This window comes from Rhododendron vialii, chromosome 13a (genome assembly GCF_030253575.1).
Source record: "Rhododendron vialii isolate Sample 1 chromosome 13a, ASM3025357v1".
Lineage (NCBI taxonomy): Eukaryota > Viridiplantae > Streptophyta > Magnoliopsida > Ericales > Ericaceae > Rhododendron > Rhododendron vialii.
The window spans coordinates 21,818,345-21,844,197 of record NC_080569.1 but is presented as its reverse complement, the minus strand read 5'-3'; the positions used below and the strand labels follow the sequence as shown (position 1 = coordinate 21,844,197).

Below are 25,853 nucleotides of genomic sequence, written 5' to 3'. Positions count from 1 at the left end.
AGAATAAAATTCAAAGCATAAAAGAGCATGAAAAACTCGAAGCTAGGAAGGTCGTTACTCGACATAGCTCAAATGACACAAAAATACAAAGCATAAGACAATCTTCTTTTTCAGAACATTGAATCCACAAGAACTTGTCATTTTCAAGTTTCTTTTTTGGTAGGATTTATTGATTGAGCCCAGCTAACTACACAGTAGTTTTTTTTTTTTTGCAAAGAGTTCATGCACATATTACAATGTGGGACCTGCAGACATTGAATCCACAAGAATTTGTCATTTCCAAGTTTCTTTTTTGGTAGGATTTATTGATTGAGTCCAACTAACTGCGCAAATTTATTGATTGAGTCCAAATTTTTTGTGGAGATTTCGTGCACATATCACAATGTGGAGCCCACTACAGGTCTCAAAAAATTATCTGAATTGTTCATTGAATATAAACATTTGTTCGAGGGCCCTAACAATAAATCTGATAAATCTGATACCTATAGGTTCTTGATCCAATTATATAACTTTTCATTCAAATTATAGGATCCTAAAATCTGAATGAAAAGTTAAATGATTAGATCGAGCACCTATAGGTATTGGATTGAACATTTTTTTTTGCAGGGACCATTGAATAAATATTTTAAATGTAATGAATGGTTTGGATAATTTGTATGGGACAAAGAGTAGGCTCCATACCTTGATCTGTGCAAAATATGTGCCGTTAGACCTTCTTTTTTTTTATCCGGTCGTTGGACTTTCTGTTATTGATATTCTTCAGGAGTCCTGCTACCGGTACAGATTTTTGTGCACAAATTGTCCACAGATTTCGTTGTGGGCCCCACCACGGGTCCCACACAAATCATCCAGCCGTTCATTAAATGTAAAATATTTTTTCAAGGGTCCCCGTAAAAAATAAGCTCAATCCAATACCTATAGGTGCTTCATCCAACCATCTAACTTTTCATTCAGATTTTCGGATAATGAAAAGTTATACGATTGGATCGAGCATCTATAGGTATCGGATTGGGATTATTTTTTACGGGAACCCTTGAAAAAATATTTTACATTTAATGAACGGCTCGGATGATTTTGGTGGGACCCGTGGTGGGCCCCACAATAAAATCTGTGCACAATCTGTGCACAGATTATATGTGTGTGTAGCATTTCTGATTCCTGTAGTGTTACTCATTCTTCAGTATGATCCGATCCACTTAACCTACTACACCTACACCTAGTACAGAGTGAATACAGAAGAGACAGCTGTGAGCCTTTGCACAGCGAAACACTACGGGACCGACGGAAAAGGAAAGATGGGAACCTAATTGTGCAGAAAGTCTACACACAGCAGATCTGTACACAGATTTTATTGTGGAGCCCACTACGGGTCTCACAAAAATTATTCGATCCGTTCATTAAATGTAAAACATCTTTTCAAGGGTCCCCGTAAAACATAAGCTCAATCCAATACCTATAGGTGCTCGATTCAACCATATAACTTTTCATTATCCCTAAAATCTGAATGAAAAGTTAGATGGTTGGATGAAGCACCTATAGGTATCGGATTGAGGTTATTTTTTACGGAGACCCTTGAAAAAATGTTTTACATTTAATGAATGACTCGGATGATTTGTGTGGGATCCGTGGTGGGCCCCACAACGAAATCTGTGCACAATCTGCTGTTTGTATAGCAGGGCTCCTAATTGTGGCTTTGAGGCCTATTTCGGGGGTCCCATTCAAATGATCCAAATCGTTGATTGTTTTTTAATATTTTTTTGAATGACCCTATTCAGGTCAATTGGATAAATGTTAGTACGTTATCCATGTGTCGAATGTTTCATCCATATTTCTTGCTCCTTTTTTTTTTTTTTGGGTAAGTTAACATTTTATAACAAATCATAAGAAAATTTCTATCCCTGGGCCAAACCTTAGGAGAACACAAAAAAACAAAGCAACTAGATACAATCAAACTAGAAGCACAACTCAACTAAGCAAAAAGGAGTTACAATATCCCAATTCCTACATAAAGAAAAAATTTCACTGGAATAAGGAAATTTCCCCCATGAACACACTCTATCTCTAATATGAGCCACCATAATCGAAAGAACATATTCAAAAGTGCAGGATTTTTGAGAGAAGATCCTAGCATTTCAACGTTTCAGCCAAATGTAATAGAGTGTAGCAGCCAAAGATAGCTTGCGAAGGGAGGATTGCAGACTTTTTCCCCGAGACAATGTTGACTGAACCAAACAATCTCGAAGTCCCAGTCACCAGGTGGCCGAACAACCGAACAATTCCTTTTCAAAATTCTTGCTCCTAAACTCTGAAACAAAAAGTTAATGTTGGATCAAACACTTATTTATTCGATCAACCTGAAATTTTACAGGAATAATTGAAAAAAATATAAAAATAATAATCAATTATAAGTATCATTTGCGTGAGACTTGGAGGTAGGCCCTACAATTGATTGGTTTCCATCAGTTCCTTTTCCGTCGGTTCCCGTAGAAGGTCGATCTCCTTTGCATATCTGTATCTAATGATGTGTTAATTATAGGTGTGGTCAGGGTCTTGGGCACCCATAAAAACGACAAGGCTGAATAATTAATTAGGGTTGTTGAAATCATCCATGTTATGCTAGCTCGATCCCATGAATTGAAGACAACATCTGAACGGCAAGGGCACTAGTGAGGAGATTGAACAATAAGTCTCATGGGTGGCCAAAAGTATGAGTCTTACCAGAAGATATTTCAAGAAGTGAAAATTAAGGGCTAAAAACTAGAAAAATAGTGGTGTGAGATAAATTAAGAGCTTTGTTGCAGGGTTGAATAGCGTATTTTTGGGGGGAAAATATAACATTCGTTGTTGAGGGATAAAATAAAGTGAGATCAAATGACCTCACTTGTCTCCGTCCTTGGTAATGCGAAAAAACTTACAATTTGTGGGGCCATATGATATGTATTCATTAATTAGTAACGTTTAACCAGATGGACTCAATCCTCGCATTGTTCAAATTGTTGAATCTCGATGTTGGTAATTGACTCCTTTTTATGTATAACTCTTGTGTTCGAATTAATTTGTGCACATTTTAACTAATCATGAGAGACCAATGACGGTGATCGATTGTTTACACGTGCAGAAGAGATATTACTGGTTAGGTTTTGGTTTGTTTCATTGTTTACAAAAGAGAAAAAGATCTTGCGAAGAAGAAGAAAATAAGAGATTTTTTTTAATCAACTACATATAAACGGGTATATAATATATATATATATATATATATATATATATATATATATATATATACAAAAAATTAAGGAGATTAATAACTTTAATGAGGGGGGTTTCTGTTGTGTGCGCACGGGGGACTATATTTATATTTACGATAGAAGGAGAAGTTTTTTAGTGTCGGGTGGGCATGGGTCACGGGGTGCCGAGCACGATCTCGGTCATCCAAACGTGTTTTGGACAGTCCAAATTTGTTTGGGTAATTTTTTTGTATAAAATTACCAAAACACCTCCTCAAGCCCAAACAAATCTGAGCCGTTCAAAACACGTTTGGACGATCGAGATGTGTGCTCGGCACTATGTGGTCCGTGCCCGCCCGGCACTGAAAATTTTCTCCGATAGAAGGGAACAAGATCGAAAAGAAGGTTGACGATTGATAACCAGAATATCCTCCCACACATTGAAAGGATCTACTAACAAAAAACACAAAAAACTTAACGCATTTTACTATTTCGTTTTTACTAACAAATTTTTTTTAATATTTTACCATCTCATTTTCACGAACAAAATTTTTTTTACCAACAACTTTTTCGCTTACATACCCATTAACAATTTATTCACTACCTGAAACAGCTTAATATTTCTCAACAACTTATTCATTCTTATTCACTATTGGAAACACCGAATAATTTTCCAACAACAAATAAAAATCTATAAATTTTTCACTACCGAAAACACCCCTTAGAACGTTCAAGATCACTATATACGTCATCTCTTAATTGATTAAAGTGCCAAATCTTAAAACGTGAGAGAATGAGGTATCATGACCTCTGTTACATTATCTTTCAAAATGCCTTGCTCTCCCGCTCTGAATTCTCTTACTGTGCTCACGTTATCAATTATCGATCTTGTGGTTTTAGTTTTTTAAGATGTGGTTCGAAAACGTTTATACGGTTGCGCACACGCGTGCACATTACGCGACATGGCCCTATTTGGGAGCCAACTTATCCATTCTCATTTTGCTATTGTAATTGTTTGGGAGCCAAATTATCAAAGTGCATTCTATCCAATGCATTCTCAAAACTACATTTTAGAGATCTAATTTGAGAATCAGCCTTGGAGGAGCTTTTCCTTCCTCATTTTCGATTATCATTTTCTGGGAGAGATGAAATTGCCTAACTATCGCTGCCTTTTATCATAATTTCTAAACTGCCCTCGTCCATTATTCCTTATGAACTTCTTGTTGTGTTTTTTTTTTTTTTTTGAGGTAATTTGTTGTTGTCATTTTTCTTGTTCTTATGGCCCTCAAACTGTTTCACATTGTATTAAATATTGGTTGTTTAAATTTTTTAAGCGACCAAGAATCATGAATGACGTGCAAAAAAAATTTAGAAGACTTTTGTCAAGGTATATTAATTATGAGTATCTAATAATTATTGTCAAACTAAAATGGTTAGTTATCACACTATGATACCATAAAATAACCAAGGCCAACATGGTAAAAAATTGGGCAAAGTCCACTTTCACCTCTGTAGTTATCGTCATAGGCGGATACCTTCTTCATGGTTCAAAATTGACCACATAACTTACTTGTGGTTTTGAAAATGTGCGGATAGACCCTCCGCCGTCATGTTTTTCATCCATATTAACGGACACAACATTCAAAGACCGACGATATACCCTCATCATATCCCTTGATTCTTCTATTTTTTTAAATCTAACCACACCATCTCCTATACCAAAAATTGAATCCAAACCGTTAATATTGTAAATTTTTACGAGTACTACATTTATGCTAAAATTCAAGTCAATCAAAAAATAAAAAGCTAATGGTCGAATCGATTTTGTTATGAAATTAAAATTTCAAATTTGAATTTACTAAAAATTAGATCACTAGGTTGTTGATGCCTGATCGAGATGATTTTTTACAGAGATACTCTATTCTTTATTTAATACATTATGAACGACTCATATTACATTCTAGAGGCGCGTGAGATACACCTCCATTAATATGGATGGAAAACATGACGGCAAGGGGTCTATCCGTACATTTTCAAAACCACAGATAGATTATGTGGTCAATTTTGAACTATGAGGAGAGTATTCGCACATGGCGATAACCACAGGGGGTGAAAGTGGACTTTGCCCTAAAAAATTAATTCATAATCTACTTTTTAGCATTATCCTCTCAAACAATACTCTGTTGCAAATTTTACTATCATAATCTATTCTGGTCATAATTCAAAACCAACTCACAATCTAGAAATGCATAATGCAAATAATAATTGGGCTCTCAAACGGGTCCTATGATCTTGAGCGAGAAACACCGAATAATCTCTTATCCTACGCAACACCTATTGGTACGGACTACACGGATCGAAGCAATGGGTTTTGGTCCAGGCCTTTTAAGGGCTAGACTAAACAGTATCCCGCTACGTCCATTCCAGGTCTTTTTTTGGTTCAAAAGAAGACTAGACTAGACAGTATCCCTACGTCCACTCCTCGGTGTCTTGACTGCGATGCTTCTCTTTTTTCTTTTTCATGTTTTTTTAATGTAGAGTGTTCCGGGTCAGTTTGTGCGCACTTCGGATTAATTTCTATAGCCTCTCCTACAGCTTTTTCACACCCTTAAGCGTGGGGGTGAGGTGAATTCAAAAGTTGTTGGCAAGGAGAATCGAATATGAAACTTTAAGATGGAACAAACACTTAAGTTCGGAACCAAAACCACTTGGCCAACCCGTCCGGGTGGAATTGTGATGCTTCTCTTGTCTTGGAACTTCCAGTCAAAAGAAAAGGAAGTCTTGGAACTTGTATATGTATGGTTGAGATTACGAAAACAGAAAGTATACTGACACAAACTTTTTATACACATATCATGCACAGATCATTATGTGAGGTCCATTATGGGTCCCACATGAATGATCCGAGCGCTCATTAAATTTAAAATATTTTTTCAAGGATCCCCGCAAAAAATCAGCTCAATCCGATACCTATAGGCTCTCGATCCAATCATTTAACTTTTCATTATCATAAAATCTGAATGAAAAGTTTGATAATTGGATCAAGCCTCTATATGTATCCGATTGAGTTGATTTTTCGTGTGGACACTCAAAAAAATGTTTTACATGTAATGAACGGATCGAATTATTTGTGTGAAATCCGTAATGGGCTCCACATTCAAATCTGTGCACGATTTGTGCACAAAAATCTGTGTGGTTAGCACGGCTCGTTAAACCCATAGGAATATATACTGTAAATAAGTTCTCCAAACAAAATGTCTATTTAATTTTTTCTTAAAATCTCCTCGTATTTTCTCTTAACAAATGGAAAAGAACCTTTCTGCACCTTTGAAGTTCTTATTTGGTTGTGTGATGACGTGAGGCTTACCAGCAATTTTAATAACCATGTCGTATGGTTGTGTGATGAGTAAAATTCCGTTCAGAAAGGGTAGTGATTTTGACACTTTCTTTTTCTCTGACGGCACTTTAATTTAAGTGCTCAAATAAATTAAGTGCTTTAATTTTCAATTTGTTTGAACCGGTGCGAAGATCTTTTTTTTTTATTTTATCTTAAATGGTCATAATTAATTTTTATCTTTAGTGTTCTCATAATTAAGCATCTGCTCTTTATTTAGGACTCTATAGAGCAAAAACTTGATCATGAGAGCCTTAGAAACAGAAATTAATTATGATCCTATAGGATAAATGATCAAAAAAATAAGGTTTTCGCACTAGTCCAAACAGATTAAAAATTGGAGCATTTTAATTTTTAGAGTAATTATATATTAAAAAATATACTAGTTAATGTCAGAGAGAGAGAGAGAGAGAGAGAGAGAGAGAGAGAGAGAGAGAGAGTTAATTCAGAAATAGCCCTTACTAATATCGGATTGAGCTAATTTATGGAAAAAATGGGATTATGGTAGGAGACTCGTTAAGAATGATTCTAAGCCAATTGATGGCCTATTAGAAGTCGAAAGAACTCTCGTGGGGCCCTCATCGATAGAAAAAGATTGCAGCCCATTTAATAATGATCAATTGATATTGCTTCATCGGCCCGAACCAAGGAATCCCTTAGATAGGATGCTAAACGGATTTTGTTCTATTCTTGATCACCAATTTGTCTATGAAAGTTATGAATCGGAGGATAGGGAAGTCCTTTGAGGGGAAAGGGGAGTTAGCCAATCACATATTTTTGGCTCCTAGAATAGGGCAACCTTGGAGCTTTCTATTTGATTGGATCGAAAGGTCCAATGAATTGGGATTTTCCTATTGGTTGAGGTCATTTTGGGGCAAGCAGGGCATTTCTGATGAAAAGGATGTGCTTGAAGAGGATGAGATGAAGAGTTGGATTCCTAACAAAAATTAGCTCAAGTCGATATCAGTAAGGGCTGCTTCAGAATTCGTAGGACACCCTACGAATTCTGAAATACCCTACAAATTTTGAAATAGCCCTTGCGATATCGGATTGAACTAATTTTTTTTTAGAAACCCATAAAAAAACATTTTAAGAAAATAACTTGCGGTTTGAATAATCTTTGTTAGACCCGATAGCCCCCGCAAAAATCAAAAAATCAGTCCATTTCTTGCCCACCAAACAGGGCCCTTGCAGCACAAATAATTTCTCCCTTGACAGCCCCAAAGCACAACACCATGTCATTTTGGGGCACATAATCTTCGGGCCAGCACCATATCCGTCTTTTCAAAAGACGCTTTCATGCTCTTGCCACCACTTTCGCTCATGCATGCACCTTATCTAACTTAAGTTCACCGTTCACCTAATCTGATTGTCAATTACAACTTGTTTAAATGACGTTTTCCAGTTTGCACTTTTGTGTAGTGTGTCATTTACCTAAACCTGATTATGACTGCAGATGGAGTCTTCTTTTGGGTAATTATCTTCACAATATAAACTTAACTGAAGTCCAAAAATATTGGTCGCACCGATCATACTGTGAAACCGGGCCTCTCTAGTTTTGAGGTCCACCATTAATACTTTAGGGCTCATCCCAAATTCACTCTGATAGTCAAAATCATCCATTTTATAAATTCGTCGAGAATATAAACCATGTTTCGATATGATTTTTGAGCACATTTATCTTGAAAAAGAAAGGACGCAAACTACAACACTGGATCAAAAATGAAAAACCATTCATTTTGAAACAAAAAAATTTCGATTTAATTTGGAGTAATCGATATCCGTCTAACTTGATTTTTAGAACAGTTGAGCTTTTAAACAAGCTAGCTCTAGAAAATTAAAAATGGACAGTTTTGATCATTAAATTGGATCAGAAATGGGCCTAGAAAGGCAACAACTAGACTGGTCCAATATACTATGAAAACCGAAGATAGTACAATGATCACTTAATTTTACTCACAATTATGCATCAATAACAAAAAAAACTCGCACTGTTGATTATGGAGTATTATAAACTTGGAATGGGATATCCTGTAGAGTGGTGCAAAGCACAATAAACTGACTTTTCAGAAAAAAGAAAAAAAGGAAAACACAAACCTTCATAACTACTGCACTTTCGAGAAGAAAAGGCCACTTCCCAATTATTCATTTTGTACGTGGGGTGTGAGATGGGAAAGGTAGAATCCTTTTCCTTTTGGTTGTATCCAAGGTTTTGTTGTGACAGAGAATCAAAAAATAAAGTGCACAATTTTATACAACTATTGTAAGATGCAATGGATAAAAGCTTTTCTCATTATGGGACCAGGTACTTGCCATAGTGGACCGATAAGGTAGCTCGCAAGTTACTATTCAGTGATCTTAGGCACGTCACGTGATGCCTAATAACCTTTTCTCATCATATTTCTGCAAAGCTTCGTAGTACAAATGTGTGATGGAAAAAAGTGTTGAGGCACTACGTGACTTTTTCACAACAAATTTCAGTGACGTCCATAATACAATCTGGTGGAAAAGGGTGCTTGTTGGGCACTATATGATGGTGCCCCAAGACCCCAATAAGTTTAAGATAGCTTGCAGAAATAAGTTAGCTTGCACAGTTGCACTAATATGTGAAGGAAAATGCTAAAAACAGTTTTAAAGTAGAAAAAATGCATTGAAATGTGTAAAAAAAAAAACATGGAATGCGTGGAAATGTATTAAAACACCACGGATCCAATGAGGGATCCCTTACCAGTCTACCGTGCCGACCTCCCATTTCCCAAGCAAATTTCGATGATCCGAGCCGCTCAAAGTGTGCAGAACGTGATTTTAAGGGTACCCGTGAGAAATCGGCAAAAAAAATGACCGGGAAGGGCTTGATTTGAGCAGTTTAATGAAAACTGCTCCGATCAAGCCCTTTCCGGTCATTTTTTTTGCTAATTTCTAGGGGGTACCTTTAAAATCACGTTCTGATCACTTTGAACGGTTCGGATCATCGAAATTTGATCGGGAAAGCGAGGTCCGCAAGGTAGAACCGTGCAGGATCCCTCATTGGATAAGGACTGTGTATTAAAAAGTACAAAAATTGCATGTTTGAACAGCTCGGGTGTGCTGCGCCAAGTACCACGTCAGCCATACCCTATTTGCACCTAAAAATTTCTCCAGCCCAGGACCCATTTTACAGAACAACCCATGTGATTCAAGTAGCTTTCAGGAAAAATCTATCCATTCATTCCGAAAGCAAAGTACAAAGAACTCGAATTACAATGTGGACTGTGCTTTCATTCTCTTCCACTATATTTCCGTCCTTCACGATTCTTATCCATTTGACCTCAGACAAATTGGGAAAGGACATGCTTAAGGCTCAAGACTCATTGTCTAATTGACGGATACATTTAGATGTGGCTCTTAGCCCATCTAGTAGTACCCCTCAAAGGGAGGTTTGGAGTTTGGGTTTACGGAGAGACGCCAAACCCTCTTTGATTGTTAACCCACTAATCCCCCTTCAACCCCCCATTGAATGTATATGATGTTGGCAAAAAAAATAAAAAATACTGACGGACACATATTGCATGTTACAATGAGAGAGAATTTTCTCTAAATAACAAGAGAGAATTTTCACACTGAATTAAATAAAAATATTCCCAACCGTATGATAATTCACAGACCACAGACCCAAATATAACAGGTCACTTGGCCTCGAATCACCATTTCAGTCACAAAAACTTTTATTTCCTTGAAATAAACAAACTGAATGCATTGAATTGGAAAATCACTAAATCCACTCCCTAGAAGGCCATGTATTATTCTAGTCCCTTCCTTCTATATAGATTAGGACAAAGCAGAATATGAAATTTGTTTTATCAATTAAGGCAGAGCAGGATACGGGTGAGCCGCAACAGAAAAAACGGGCACGTCCACAAACTACTAGAAACATCCAAAATGCAAGTAAACAAAAATAAAATCGAAAAATGAAACCAGCATTATTGGGAATCAAAGATCTCCAAGGAAGCGAGAACTGGGTTGTTGCTGCATCTAAAACAACCTAAGCCTGAGCTCCAAGTTCCAACAGTAGGGTGTGATTAACTCTATCTGCTACTGGGCCAACAAATTGAATGGGACCTGTAATACAAACATTATCAAAATTAAACCCCTGCTTCCTGTAGTTTCTTGGTTTCTGTTTACATTAACCCCAAAACACAGAAGCTTGTTGGTTGATTGTTCTGGAGACTTGTTTTCAAGATCGTTTTGGGGATGAAAGCCAAACATTGAGAAACAACCAAACAGATGTTATCAACTTCTCGAAAAACTCTTCCAAGGAAAATTCTCTCTCGGCTCTACCTTATGAAAGAGCCTTAAAAAATGGTTTACGATGAAAATAATGTGTTTTTGTTCTCAAGAACAACATTCTGAACTGGAAAACTGATTTTGAAACCATATACCAAATTACCAAGTTTCTCACATTTGACCAAGCTATTAAAAGGAGTCAATAGGACATAGGATAAAATGTTTCTTCACTCTTCATTTTCCCGCTGAATTAAATGGAATCCTACTAAACAAGCGTGTAGGCTCAACAGAGCGAAAGGACAAATGGAAATGAAAGTACAGGCATACCAGGACTGATGTAGCGGTTATTAATGGCCCACTCTCCTCTCATGGATGCAAATTTCTTGAATGGCGCACCTGAATCATTGGAATTGCATGTCAAATTATTGGTTGGTGCAAGACTCAAAGAAGTTAAAGCTAGCGATTGTGCAACAATGTGGTTTCACCTTTCAGCAGGATCAAACAACAATATAAACAATGTAATTCCACTAGGTACAAGGGGGATAAAATGAGGAATAAACAACTAAACCTAGAGCAGGGAAAACACAACAGCAACGGAGCATAAAATAAACACTTACCGTCAAGCTCTACCATTGCCTTCTTTATCACAGGCTTAAATTTACCTGCCAACAGTACAGATTTGTGAAAAGAAGTTGAATACTAGAGAGAATAGCAGAATCGAAGTGTATTCAAGCAACATACAAACTCCAATTAAATTTAAATTTCTACAAAATTCTAAGATTTATCAAGCATGACCCTGTTAATCTATTCATCTTTGCATTGGTGAAGTACAAAGTATATTGTACGTTAAGATAGAAGTCTAACCCAACAATCAACACACTATCTATATGAAGACAAAATGCTAAGAGAAAATGAGGGACAATGTCTTCTGACAGTATCATTCACCAAGACGACCTCCACTCCAAGGAGAGGTAGCAAGAAATACAACACAAATGCAAGAAACATAAGAAACACATTGTGCAGCGAGGTGTGTGCATGAACAAGGGAAAAAGGAGGGCTGATAGATTAGATGCCCACATCTCTCTAAGAAGAGATCCATTTGACAGGCTTTTAGGTCCCATCACCTCAGTGGCAGCAAGAACTACGATTTTGAATTAATGAACATCACTTGGAAAAATTCTTCTATTGGTAATTTTAATTGATATTATACATATGACTCGAAAACATTGGAAAATTATGCCTGAGACCCACTAAAGTTTCAAACTTTGCACTTTAGAATTGCAAATCATAACTCTAGGTATTTGACCCAACTGTCCTGTATTAGGGTTAGTGGTGACTATACCATGCCTCCTCTCCACGTCCATTAACGAAGTCAATGCTGTTCCACCAACAGTCCATTCTTCAACCGGAGCAGCCAAATTCCCTACCTGGAGCCACATTTGAAAAGTAGGTTTACAAACATTTATATAATGGTCGAATTGCCAATCAGGCTTAATACATAACAAGAAAAGATTGAATTCTAAAAAAAATGGAAGAACTAACCGATGATATCAACCCAGTTTTTCCAGAGTGAAGGAGAACTCCAGCAGCATAACCCAATGCATAACAATATGTTGAGTCAAAGTTAGACGGCAAACCACACCTCCCCTCATACCTGTATGGTGAAAACATCATAGAAAACACAAGTATCAAATATAAGATTCTTTTTCCCACACATGATTCCTCAGCAAAAATAAGGTACAACATTGGGTACAACCATAACCCTCAAGCCAAATCCAAATATATATTAAGGTCAAAGGCTTTAGTAGATACGGTAGAGATGATGATAGTACCCGAAAAAGTGGGACTGCCCTTTGAACTGGCATTTATATGCACCTCTCTGCTTCCTATGCTCCAACTCAGTTTCAACCATTTGAATAAGCATTTTTTCTGTTTCTATTTTTGCAACCTGGAACATAATTGTCATAACAAAGAATTAAGCGGGCTGAAATATAGCAACCAGAGAATCTTAGACTCAAATAATGGCGCACATATAAGCACCTGGACATTGCCATGCGGATCTCTCTCAAGCATCAACTGTTCCTGAATTGCTGGAGGTAAAAGTTCAAAAAGTTTCAGAGACTGTTGTTCAAGTTTGTTTTTCCAAAGACCGCCTTCATCTACTGTTTCATGGGCCAAAATTTCATTAAGTTCTGCAATAAGCTGCTGCACCTGCAATTACACAGAAATATTACAAAAGTAATATTTTTGTCACAAATGCCATAAAATGTAAGAACACATTGCAGCACATAATCATATTAGCAAAAGACTAACAAATCTCATGATTTAGGATTTTACCTCCGGAATAAAATCAATGAGGCCTTCAGGTATAAGTATCACACCATAGTTGTACCCAAGTTCTGCACGTTTACATATCACATCAGCAATATAGTCTGTCACATTCTTCAAAGTCTCCTTCTTTGCAGCAACCTGCAGCATAAGAATAACCAAACTCAATGAAGGTTATCTAGGTCAACAAACTACCATCAATGGTTTTTTTTAAACAGCAAATTACCATCGATCGTAGGTATTTCAAATATCCTAAAACAAACCCCGTTCAAATTATATGACACCAACAAATATACATGGAGGTACCTCTTCCCCAATAAGAGTAATGTTTGGATGAGTTTGTAAAGCGCACTCCAATGTGATGTGTGAAGCAGCACGCCCCATCAGCCGTACAACTGGAAAAGGATACGACAGTTAAAAACAATTAAGCTTGGGCTTGTATGCACAAGTTGGTGTAATGAAAGTAAAGAAAAAGTTGAAATCAAAATTATTATGGTTCAAAAGATGAAATCGACTGGTCACAACTATTATTCCTAATTACAGACTTAGCTGGAGATACCATTGCACAGAATAGCAGCGAATTTACCGAAGATAAGTAAGCCTCAATAAAAACAAACATGTTCTTTCATGCAATAAACAGTACTCCATGAGGATTTTAAGATGTAGGAGTAGCAATACAAGAAGCCAAAAGGAGAAAAAGAAAAGAAAAAAACTGAAAAGGAAGAAGTACTCCATTAGGACAAGTATGTCGGTCTCTCCATATTTTTGTGAAGCGCATTTGCGACGCATCTTAAATTGGAAAGGGTCACCTGAAACCAAACTCAGTTCCATCTACTTACAATGATAATATTTTCCAGTTGAGCGGGCATCTGTCATAACATTTCCTATCATTTCTGCATATATCTGCAAAATCAGAGGAACGAAAAAGATTAATCATTTCGCTACAGATAACCATAGCTGCATTGAGGCTCTGCCCGCAATGACATTGATGATAAAAATATAGATCTACTCATAATGTTGAACAAATTAAAAAAACCACCCAAGCATGACCACACCAAATATGGAAAAGCAAAAAAGGAAAATATAAATGCACATAAGCTTGACATCTTATGCTAAATAAGAGAAGTTATACAGGTGCTAAATAATCAACCTTTGAATTACCAAACTAAAGCACCCATTCTCAAAGAAGCAATCCAACAACAGAAACTAAAAGCAGTGAAGGATATTATAATATAAATGCCAGTATTCAGGGCGAAGATTAAAAATGATTTGCTAATAAAAGATGAACCTAGAAGACATTCAAATGAAATCCACAGGATAGCAATTTGTTGTTCGTTTGACAGGGTTCATGACACCACGTTGGCGATAGAACTTAAATACCATAGCAAATCGGAGAACATAATCATGTCATGATGTACAAGAAACTAAAACAAACCCAAAAATCAAGTGCATGAACAAGTTATGACAACCTTGAAATGGATCAGATTGAGGCAACTACAGATAAGAGTAATGCATATTAAACTAGAAACATGATTGCTGTATGGCATTGTTGGATTCACCTTGCATGCAGTATCAAATCCAAAACTAGTAGGAACCTCTTTACATTTTAAGTCACCATCAATTGTCTTTGGACATCCAATTACCCGAGTCTTCAAATTTTTACTCCTGAGTAGCACAATAAAATAAGAAAACATCAAAATATACTTAAATAAAACCAAGAAGCATTGGTAAGGAGACGGGACATGGATACTATTACTGTATGTAGTGGGTCGAATATGAAGGTTCGGTCATGGTCACTACGCTCGGCGGAAGGCCGGGGCAGGTCCCTCAATTCTGCCTGGCCAGGTCAGGTGGGTTACTGGACTTCTAGGTACGGCCCAACCTGGTTCGGCCTTCCCACGCTCAGGTACGCAAAAACTATGAGTCAATCCATGTTGGGGATTGATATACCTCTCGAGGTTCGGCTAATGCAGCCCGGCCATGAGGTTCGGCAATCCATACCAGTTCATCCACATGTGATTAACTGCCTTATCCAGAATACGCCGGATGAGACGTCATCCGAAGTGGTTGTCGCACAAGTCAAGCACATGTGCACATGGGTGATAACCGCCTTATCCGCTACATCAGGAGTGACGTCAGTCGAGGCAGTTACCGAAGCGTGCCTGGCACGTGCATGTACATTGAGAGCAAGTCAAGCCACTCTACAAAAAGGAAAGGATACAGCCCTAGAAAGGTACACATTCTTCTGATCTTCTCAACTCTAAACCCTAGTACTTCATCCTCTTCCTGCACTTTTCTCACTAGACCTTTGAAGGGTCATTCCGGTTGAGGACCGGTGTGGCTCTTAGTCGTGCTCTTGTGCAGGCTAGGACCATAAGGCTAGGATCACCCGGACGATGAACCAGAGGCTCAAGAGAGGTTACTCAATCTTGATCGACAACCCAACACTATATGACACCTACATGAAGCCATGGCATTTTTAAATAAAAAAAAATCGGGCACGACAGGGCTGAAACACATCTCATACATGTATGTCTCCCAAGTGCCTGAAGTGCGCCCAGCTCTAACAAATTAAACGAATAACATGGGGACAAGCTTTGAAAAGTGTCTGACATGTGTCACAAACACAAACACCACATTCATGGAAGTGTCGGTACTTTCCAGAGTATTACAAATCAGCAGAACTCCAGAGAAAACTACAAAATATATGAGCCTCCAATGACACAATAGACGTTTGGTCACCGAAAGCAAAAAAAAGGAAGCTGATTACATTTCCTACACACAAGTGGATAGGAGGTCACCTAAAGTTTTCTGCGAGAAGGCAAGCATTTGTGTTTGAGTCATCTCCACCAATAACAACAAGCCCATCCAAATCAAGCTTCAATGCTGTTTCTTCAGCTTGCTTAAACTGGAATCATGTCCACGCAAAGTGAATCAGTCTAAGCTTTGAAAATCACATACAGAACGTAATCTAAGATTATACATCAGTTTCAATGAAAGCTGTAACTATGGGTATGTGCGATTTCTCGAGATTTTTACTAGTGCGTATTACCTGTTCTGGAGTTTCAATCTTGTCTCTGCCACTACAGATCATATCAAACCCACCCTATATAAAAGGAAACAAAATGACAAAACAAAATCAGACATCAACGGTCTCATTGGTTTGGAGGAGGAGCTCACAGCCTCACTGCTTGTAAACTTACTCATCAATAATTGAACATTGTGCTGTAGCTCAAATATTTTTGCTCAAAAGAAATGTAAACTTGCTTAACCTTGCTAAGATGAAAGAGAGAACAACCTAGAATGGTAGGAGTGCCAAGACATTCCCCCAATATTAGAAGCAAACCATATATCCTATATTTGGCTTCAAATTATCCAAGATGTATTTGACTTGTGTATGATGTGGTATTTGACAGCATTGGAATCCTGCCTTGGATTCAGAATTGGAGGTTATTAAGATTTGAAGTTTTGAACAAATTAAAGTGCAAATCTCGAACTAGTTCTGTCTCCAAATCTTTGCACTGCATAGATGTGAGCCACGTCTAAGTTTACACGGAATGCAAAGATTTTTTTTACCCTTTGTAATTATTGCAACTGACTTAGCTGATACATAAAACCTTCCCATGTAAATTGCATGCCTATAGCCTTCGTAAAGGTCTCTGGGTATTGAGCCTAACACTATACTTGAACACACAAATAGGATACATTATGCTAAGTGAATAATTAATCAAGATAGAAAATTCAAAATTACGACTAAAAAAGTTCTCAACTTAGTAAATAACTGTTGACCTGATTTCTGTATGGGTAAATGTACTCTGGGGTCAGCACCACATATTTGCACTTCATGATCCCAGCTGGTCCACCCTTGAACCCGTACAGTGTGCTTCCTTTGCAAGAATTCTGCAAGTAATCTACCAGACACAAACACACACACACAGAGCCAAAAACAAGTTGATTTCATTGATTCTGACAATAATTCGAACTACTAACAGCTATTTGCAAACTCAAAGCACTAACCGAAGATTCCTGAAATCACATTGTGCCCTCCGGGAGCTTGGCCTCCAGACAAAACCACTCCGATTTTCAAGCTCTGACCTGACGGAAACTCACCCAGTTGGCTTGGCACCAACATTGTCGACGGTTGCCCAAAAACGCAGGGGAATAGCTTCGCAATCTCCTCTGAAACACAACCATAAATCAAAACCACAAGACTCCATTAAAATATATGTGCGTTCCAATTGAAGGGATCTAATGTTCAATCTCAACAAGAAAATACAGGAGGATAAGTAACAATTGACTTGTTAAACTAGAGTGGAAGATGGATTTGAAGTGAAAATAATTGTTTCAAATCCCTCACAATAAAGCTCCCAAACTCAATGTCAAAATCTCCAAATTTTGGCAATTCCCAATATTTCCCATCTAATAATAGTGTCAAATTACTTCCTCTGAAATCCATATACCTCCACAAGGATCCTAAACCTCATTTCTTTCTTATCCTCAAGCTCAATTAAATTAAACAAAGTAGTTGTAATTGTACTTGTACAAGGCTACAATTACGAAAGGCCCAAATTTTTAAACCCCAAAAATAGTTCTTTCAATTTACTACTCCGCCTAGTGGTCAAAAAAATTTTTTTTACTATTCTGCCAGCGGAAATGTCATTAGTGTTTCAGAGATCAGACAATGCACTTGTACAAATCAGTCATTCGATCTATCTACTTATACATGACACAAACAGCGTATATACATAACGGTAGATACGAATAAATATACATGAATCGAAACTGATATATCTCCAAACGTATCCTAATCCTCATTCCTTATCTTATCTTGAAGCTCAATTAAATTAAACAAAGTAGTTGCACGATGCTACAACCAGGGGTGGTCCCAAGGGGGTGCAAGGGGGGACCCCGGCCCTGCACAACTCCAAATTATCTCGCGTATCATACTAATTTTTAGGTTAAAAAGGAAAAATTCTATGGGATTAGCCCCTGCAGCCTGCAAGTCCTTTGAGTGAAACTTTTTCCTTAAAATTTCTATGTGTGGGGTAAAAATCCCCAAAATTTCAAGTTATCAATCACATTTTAGGTTGAATGTATAAAATTAAACGGTGGCTGCGCACATACGCATAATATTGTCTCTTCTTCGGACCCCGCAACTAGCAATATACACTTACAAGATATATTTTTCATTACCAATACAAAAAATACACATGATTTGGGCCCCTGCTAGGCACAAATCCTGCATCCGCCCCTGCCTGCCTGCAACTATAAAAAGATCCAAACTTTATAAACCAAAAATAGTTCTTTCTATTCGCTATTCCGCATACGCGCCAACGGATAAATCATTAAGGTTTCGGAGATCGGACAATGCTTTTAACAATCGTTCATTCGATCTGTCCACTTCCACATGACACAAACAGGGAACATATATACACAGGCATTAGATACGAGTAAATGTGGACGAGTATATATAGAGGCGGTGATGACCTGGATGGCCGGCGGCGGAGCTGGGGGGGCCCTCAACGACCTTGAAGGAGCTTTTGAGGACGGAAGGGAGAGGAAGAGCGTGGTCGAGACGGCTGTTCTGGACCTCGCTGTACACGGCGGCGACGCGGCCGGTTGCCAGCGCGGAGAATTTAACGGCCGAGAGGTCGCCGTTGGCTACCATCGCAGACGCCATTGCTCGAAGCAGAAATCTCAGATCTTTCGGAGGATTGTTTTTTGAAGCCCACGTTTTTGGTTTCTTGTCTCTGTCTCACTCTCACTCTAGACACGACACTTAAAAAAAGAGTTGATTGTTAGGTTGTGTTTGGGATGTGTGAAACTCTTTTTCCTTTTTTTATGTTCTGATTTATGTAATCTTATTACTGGCAGATAAAAAAAAATTCTTAGGATGTGTTTTACTAACTAAAATGTATTTTTTTTGAATTAAAGGTGTTGGATTATAAGAGAATAATCAATCTCGTAAACCGAAAATAAATGCTTACAAAATTAGCCTTATTACAACAGTACTTTCATGTGGGTAGAAAAAAATTACTAAAAGAAAAATGAAATTAAATGTTTATGAATACTCACGGAAAAATTTTGACTTTAAATAAACATGATGAAAATCACTATCCTTTTTAAATAATCAGTCTTTAGAGAGAATTGATTTGTGCAGCGCCCTCTTAGGTTAATGCTGTCTCACTTTAAAATCACAAATGATTGAAATTTTTTGTTTTTATTAAAAATATAGAAAAAAAATTGTTCAATTCATCAGATAGCTACGTGATCAAATCGATTTTGTATTACCAAAAGTAACTTTAAAAGCAAGTTTTTTAATTTATTTCAGACAAATGTCGTTAACTGATAGTCTAGTAATATTCGATCGATTTGAACTTTTTCACAAATAATTGTTCCTGTCGTTGGTTAAAAAAGAATTCAATTCTATTCACACAAATGAAAAGAACTAAACTTTTTAGAAAATAGGGGCTTAAATAAATTAAAAAATGAATTCAATTTATTTTATATTTTGTTTCTAACGGAAGAGATGGATTAAAAAAATTCTTCGGACTTAAAACTCTAAATTGTTTTCCTTACTTTTAGCTGTACAATGCCAATGGAAAGAAGTGGATTTGTTCTATCTTCTTCTTTTTAGGGGGAGAGAAAAAAACCACCTGCTTTAGGCAGCCCAAACACTGCCTTAGGTCAAAATCCTCCACAGCCTCGGGGTCACCGCCCATAAGCGAGTATCTGGCCATGACATACAAGGATATTCTTGGAATTCCATTAGCTGTGTATAATGACATACAAGGATATTCTTGGAATTCCATTAGCTGTGTATAATTGACACATGGGTCTTAGTCATGTGTAATCCTTCAAAACGTACTTACGCTTCAGTTTTCAATTCTTATACTATGCTTTCGTTCTCAGTGATTTCACCCTTCCAAATTTTAAACAAAGCTGATTCAGTATATTGAGAGTACGATTTCCTACTTCGTAGGAGTACTTACCTAACTAGTCACCTTCATTTGGTTGGTGGGGGTGTGACATGGTGAATGGAAAGTTGAGGAAAGTATGTTCCGGATATATGATCTTTTATACCTTTATTATTATATTTGATTTGATCAGTTGGTAGAGTGGGGGTGGGTTGCTTGGTACTTATCCATTAGTGGGCCCTAGGTTTAACCACAGGTCCACAGCCCATAGATTTGGACTGGAGGCCCAAAATCCAATGGAAAAAAACAAAGGAAAGAGAGGTGGTTAGTGTCTTCATGGGCCCCCATTCAACTTAAGGGACAGGAATTTGGGCATTATCATGGAAAGTTTAGTTAGCCACTTTGGAAATTATTACTATATTATAGAAATAATTATGACAGTTTATGGTTTTCAAAGAGTGATAAACCAAAAAATTGAATTTTGTAACGAGATAAGTTTTTCATATGAAGTTTGAACGACGTGTTTTAAAACAATTGAGGTTAAATAACCCACTATTTGGTTAACGGGACTTGATTACAACCAGGGATCGAAGCTATATACCATGGTGCCTTACAACTCTTGGATTAAAGGCGAGCCAATGTGCACCTGAATGGATGTTTAAGCCTCAATTTCTTGTCTTTAGCAAATTTGTTTCCTATAAACTAAAATCAAACTATATCATCCTTTTTTTTTATTAAGTAAAATCAATATCATCTTGTCCATAAAGTTTAGTGGAAACACCACCTTAGCACTGAAAATATTGGCTTAGCTACATACCAAAAGAAAAAAATTATTGAGTTTTAGCCTAGTAAGTATTTCCTTTTTAGAGACCCTGCTCGTGTTCGAATTCCCATTGCTGGGTGCTGGACTTTTTCGTTGCCTATTCTCCTATTAGCTACTGATCACAAAAAAAAAAAATTAACGATTCACAAAAAAATGTTGACAATATAAATAACAAAGTTAATACATCGCTCTAATAACTTAAACTCTTTTAGATGGGAGAGTGATTAATAACTGTCTAATATTATGGTATTAAAGCAGATAATAGATCACGTGTTCGAATCTCACCGCTTATCTAAGTAGCTTAAACTTTTAGATGAGTTGATGGCTAACTATCTATCTAATAAAAACCTATCTCATACCCAACTTCTTTGCCATGTAATTTAGCTGGTAAGTTAGTTGAATTCCATCACTTTCTTGCACTCTCTTGGGAGAATTGAAAAAGGTGGAGAAGAACCTATGCCTTTTTTGTAGCCCTCTACATCAATGTCTTTATCCAAAGGATGCAAAGTTCATTAATACTAGTGATCATTTCAGCCACATTTGGTGAACAACTTGGTGCCAAGAAAAATAACACAATAGTACACATCAAAAGAATGAGAATCATGTTTCCTTTACATATTAACTATTGAGCATAAAAAGGTAAGGCCAGGCCAGTTATATATCCATTCTGAAGTACACTAATGATGAATATGACTCCGCAAGCCAAACACCTCGTTCATCAGTAGTCAGGTTTTTTTCCCTTTTCTTTAGATGCACTTGTTGTATATTTAAAGGAAGAATGCGTCATCTTCAAGAAGAAGAAGAAGAAATAATTCATAAAGCAGGGGATTCTCCCAAGCTGTCAAATCTTGCCCTTGATATATAGTCTCCAAGATCGGCATCTCTGTGAACCATAAAAAAAGGTTGTCACAAGAATAAGCTAACCAACCATAAATCTCCAGTATAGGTACTACTGCAAAAGACTGCATTTGATTCTACCTAGAAAAACAAAGAAGAAATTTCATTAAAACCTTTATTTTAACCACATAAAACGTTTATTTTATACTGTCAACAATATATTTTTTTCATTAAATAGGGAAAGGAAAAGTTACGAGCACAAAGAAGAGAAGCGGTTTAGCTGAAGAACAAATAAAAAAATGAAAAGACAAGAAGCAAAGGTGATGGAGGCTTGATTTCCAGTATCTATATGTTTAAAGCTTTAAAATAGAGGCACCCCTTGCAAGGAAGAAAGAAAGAGGGAAACTCAACCCCAGAAGGACGCGATCGATATTCTCAAATTTGTACTCAAATGATTAAAAAAAAACAAGAAAGAGACAAGTCGCGCGACAACACATTTGCATTATTGTTGCCCAAAACCTCAAAAACTCGACTAAAAGGAATTGAGGAGAGCAAGTGTTCCTACAACACATGATACTCTGATGAGGTAGAAGCCTCAACTTTAATCTGCACAAGTGTTCTCCAAATCCAAATTGTAATCATCGATAATTTTATCAGGAAAGACTTACAAGAGAAGTTCTCGCAAAACTGAAGTGACTGCATCTATTTACCAGAGACGTTGGCCTTGTTCATTTGAGGGTCAATAAATTTTCTCTATCTATCTCTGTTCATTCATTATTCTTAAAAATCTTTCTCAAAATCCAAACGAACAGGGTCGTTATGTTTCAATGGTCAAGAAACCTATAGAAATACTCACGGATGAGATGTGTGACTATGTCCCGGGGAATAAGAAAGAAATTTTCTAATTACTTATTCCGTCTCAATTTGTTTGTTCATTTTTCGCTATTTAGGACATCTAAAAAGTTGTCTAAAATTTGCAATTTATAATGTTTTAAATATGCAATATGGATCTTATTTAATAGATTTCAATTTATTATATTACAAGAAGTTTTTAAAATTATATAAAATATTATAATGACAAGATACACATAATTTTTTGAAGAACACGTATGTCGAAATTAGACAAATAAATCGAGACAGGTTGTATTATCCTAGAGACCAACAACCCATCCATGGATCAAAGTGATTATAATCATTTTGCACCTAGATTTCTGTCTTTAAAGAACCTTATTACCTCAGTCTTTACATACTCACTCATATAGCTTGCCTCCTACTCATAGACTCTTAACATGAATGATGTGAGTGGGTTCCCTCTATTTGAGCCTTTTAACTTCCTTTTCTCGAGAAAATTAGCATAAATACACGCCTATGGTGTCAGAAAATTATCCTATGGGAGATTTTTAAGGACTTACAAGAAGCTGGTTGTCAGAAGTCTTGGGAATTGAAATTATCAAATAATCCTAAGGCCATGTGGGTTAGACTGGAATCTTGAAGGACTAAGCGTGTATTCCATCAACACAAAGAAGTACGGTACTTATTTTTTAAATTATAAGTTATCTATTATTATAAGAGAATAATCTGTCTCGTAAAAACAGAATATAAATACTTAAGCAGAATAAATGAAGCCTAATTCCGTATAAAATTGAATTCAGCATCAACATCTCAAAGCTTTCTTTTACGTCTTCATTCTTGAGCTAGTAAATTATTTTTTTATAACTTAAACGAGATGTGTATAAGCTGGTTCGAACACTTAAATTATGGAAAGGCTTAGTGGTCCCCCATTCCTTCCATATTAGCCATTCTCTCAAGCATATGCCAACTAATCCCACCACTAAAGGGTATGAAAGATGTTCTTCCCTTCTCATCATCATAATCACTAGATTAATAAACAAAAGCACACTTGTTCCCCATTAATCTTCCAATCTCCCTCCTCCAACCCCACTCCTGCCTCATCAAATACTTAAAACCTTCCGACACAATCATGATTATCACTACCCACTTTCCATACTCTGCATATATGATTTTTTTTTTTCTACACATCTCCCTTAAGCAATGCAAGGCTCCAGGGTACTGAAGAAGCAAAGGCTTCAAATCAAAGGGTGCAGGGCCTTGTGTTGCAGTTGCAGACTAAGCGTTTCTTCTTCCTCCGAGGAATCCGAGAGCTCCAGCTCCGAAAGGTTCGCTACGATCTCGAGCCTAGCGCATGCCATGGTTCAGGAGAGACTGGACCAGATGATCAGAGAGAGGCACGAGGCGAGACAAGAGGAGAGGAGGCGAGCGAGAGGGGAGAACAGTGGTACCAAGTTCATCGTGATGCTGGCCATGGAGAAGTCCTCTTACGATCCGAGAGAGGATTTCAGGGAGTCCATCGTGGAGATGATAACGGCAAACAAGATTTACGAGCCAAAGGATTTACGCCGCCTCTTGAATTGTTACGTTTCCATGAATTCAGAGGAATATCGAGGGACCATACTCGAGGTATTCCATGAGGTCTGTACTGATCTGTTTTCATATTGTAAATGACATTCTTTTTCTACTAGCTGATTAGTCCTGTTCAGTGAACATGGGAAAAAACATTTATTCTAAGTGCAAGGCTAAAGTTAGTGTTCCAGAGGTCATAGGTTTTCCTGTGGAAATCTTTTTTTTTTTAAATCCATTTTCACTTGAGAACTTCACTGCCATGCATCCTTTGGTTTGATAAATCTATAATGCATAAGAAGGGAACCAACCGTTACATTCCTCCCATTTAAATGTCATGCCTACATTGAACCACAGTGCTACAACAACAAAACTCCCTAACTTTGGACTGAAGGTTGACAACTTCACTGATCATCCAACAGAGAAGGTAGGAGAGAAAGGTTTCTAATTCTAAAGGAATGAGTTCAGCAGTTCAGCTTTATTTTCATTTTTTTTCTAATTCCTAGGGACCATAAACTCAACGTCCACTAGTGCGAGCCCCACTTAAAGCTGGAGCAAATGCTTCGGATGAACCGGCTCCAAAGGAGTTGATTTTGAGAGGTTTAAAACCTGAGACCAGTTCAGCTTTTAGTTTCAAACTCAGCTCATAGACCTTGCCTGTGAGAAAGACATTTCCATCTATTTGAGGTCATTTGATACATCACAGATTCACGAAAGTTCCCCATGCTGAGGGCAAGACTATTCTCTTGCCTGCTGTAGCCGACGGAATTTCTACCAGTCCAAGACTAAGGGCCTGTTTGATAAAACTGAAACTGAATATTGAAAAATTAAGTATTGAAAGCTGAATGCTAAATTTTTTAAGCTGAAAAGCTGTTTGGTAAACATATTAAGTTCTGAATTAAAAAAAGATAAATTAATTTAGTTCCGATTCTCTCTTAATTTACTAATGGTCACAATGTACTTATAATAATGGTGATTGTGGTGGTGGCGGCAGTGGTGGTGATGGAGTGGTGGCGGTGGTGGTGGTGGTGGTTGTGGTGTTAGAGTGCTGGCCATAGTGGTGTAATGGTGGTGGTGGAGTGATGGTGATGTAACGGTGGCAGTGAGTGGTGGTGGTGGTGAAGTGATGGTGTAATGGTGACAGTGAGTGGCGTCGGTGGAGTAATAGTTGTGCAATGGTGACATTGTGGTGGTGGCGGTGGCGACGGTTTGGTAGTGTGGTAATGGTGGTGGAGGAGGAGTGGTGGTGGTGGTGGAGGAGGAGTGGTGGTGGTGGTAGAGTGGTGGCGAGAGTGATGGTGGTGGTGGTGGTGGTGGAGTGGTAGTGATGGTGGCGAAGTGGTGGTGGTGGTGGTGGTGGTGGAGTGGTTGTAGGGGTGGTGGTGGAGTGGTTGTAGGAGTGGTGGTGGTATGATAATTAAATGCAAGTATACAAGAATTCAGTTAGAATTAAGTAACTCAAAACTACTTTTTTTTTCAACATTTTAGCCTACATTTTAAGTAGCACTTAATTTGTTAAGCAATGTATAATATCGTTATCAAATCTACTGAATCACTTATTACTTAATTGATTCAGTTTTAAGTGCTGAATTTAGGTTATCAAACAAGCCCGAATTGTCTAGTTTAATTAGTACATAGTAAGAGAACCA

General features: G+C 37.3%; 2 protein-coding genes across 2 annotated transcripts; one reads left to right on the top strand and one right to left on the bottom strand.

Annotated features, from left to right (window-relative positions):
• Positions 1 to 10,441: 10,441 nt before the first annotated feature.
• Positions 10,442 to 19,024, bottom strand: LOC131315234 (pyrophosphate--fructose 6-phosphate 1-phosphotransferase subunit beta). The gene is made up of 16 exons (XM_058344374.1): positions 18,697 to 19,024; positions 17,227 to 17,388; positions 16,999 to 17,120; positions 16,262 to 16,315; positions 16,011 to 16,117; positions 14,769 to 14,874; positions 14,049 to 14,112; positions 13,516 to 13,604; positions 13,219 to 13,350; positions 12,922 to 13,092; positions 12,714 to 12,829; positions 12,424 to 12,535; positions 12,224 to 12,308; positions 11,499 to 11,543; positions 11,209 to 11,277; positions 10,442 to 10,716 (listed from the first exon to the last, which is right to left on the bottom strand). The coding sequence occupies exons 1-16, from the start codon at positions 18,887 to 18,889 to the stop codon at positions 10,640 to 10,642; spliced, it is 1,704 nt and encodes a 567-aa protein (XP_058200357.1). The 5' UTR covers positions 18,890 to 19,024; the 3' UTR covers positions 10,442 to 10,639.
• Positions 19,025 to 23,700: 4,676 nt separating this feature from the next.
• Positions 23,701 to 24,397, top strand: LOC131315238 (probable transcription repressor OFP9). The gene has a single exon (XM_058344379.1). It carries the CDS (start codon positions 23,839 to 23,841, stop codon positions 24,307 to 24,309), a length of 471 nt encoding a protein of 156 aa, XP_058200362.1. The 5' UTR covers positions 23,701 to 23,838; the 3' UTR covers positions 24,310 to 24,397.
• The last annotated feature ends 1,456 nt before the right edge of the window (positions 24,398 to 25,853 follow it).

Bases quoted from the DNA above. Each gene is read 5' to 3' on its own strand.
- LOC131315234 (XM_058344374.1), bottom strand. From the start codon at position 18,889: ATGGCGTCTGCGATGGTAGCCAACGGCGACCTCTCGGCCGTTAAATTC. The intron at 17,121-17,226 runs GTTAGTGCTTTG...TGTGTCTGGTAG, and splicing joins TGTGATTTCAGGAATCTTCG to ATTACTTGCAGAATTCTTGC. The intron at 13,351-13,515 runs GTACCTCCATGT...CTTATGCTGCAG, and splicing joins TTACTCTTATTGGGGAAGAG to GTTGCTGCAAAGAAGGAGAC.
- LOC131315238 (XM_058344379.1), top strand. From the start codon at position 23,839: ATGCAAGGCTCCAGGGTACTGAAGAAGCAAAGGCTTCAAATCAAAGGG.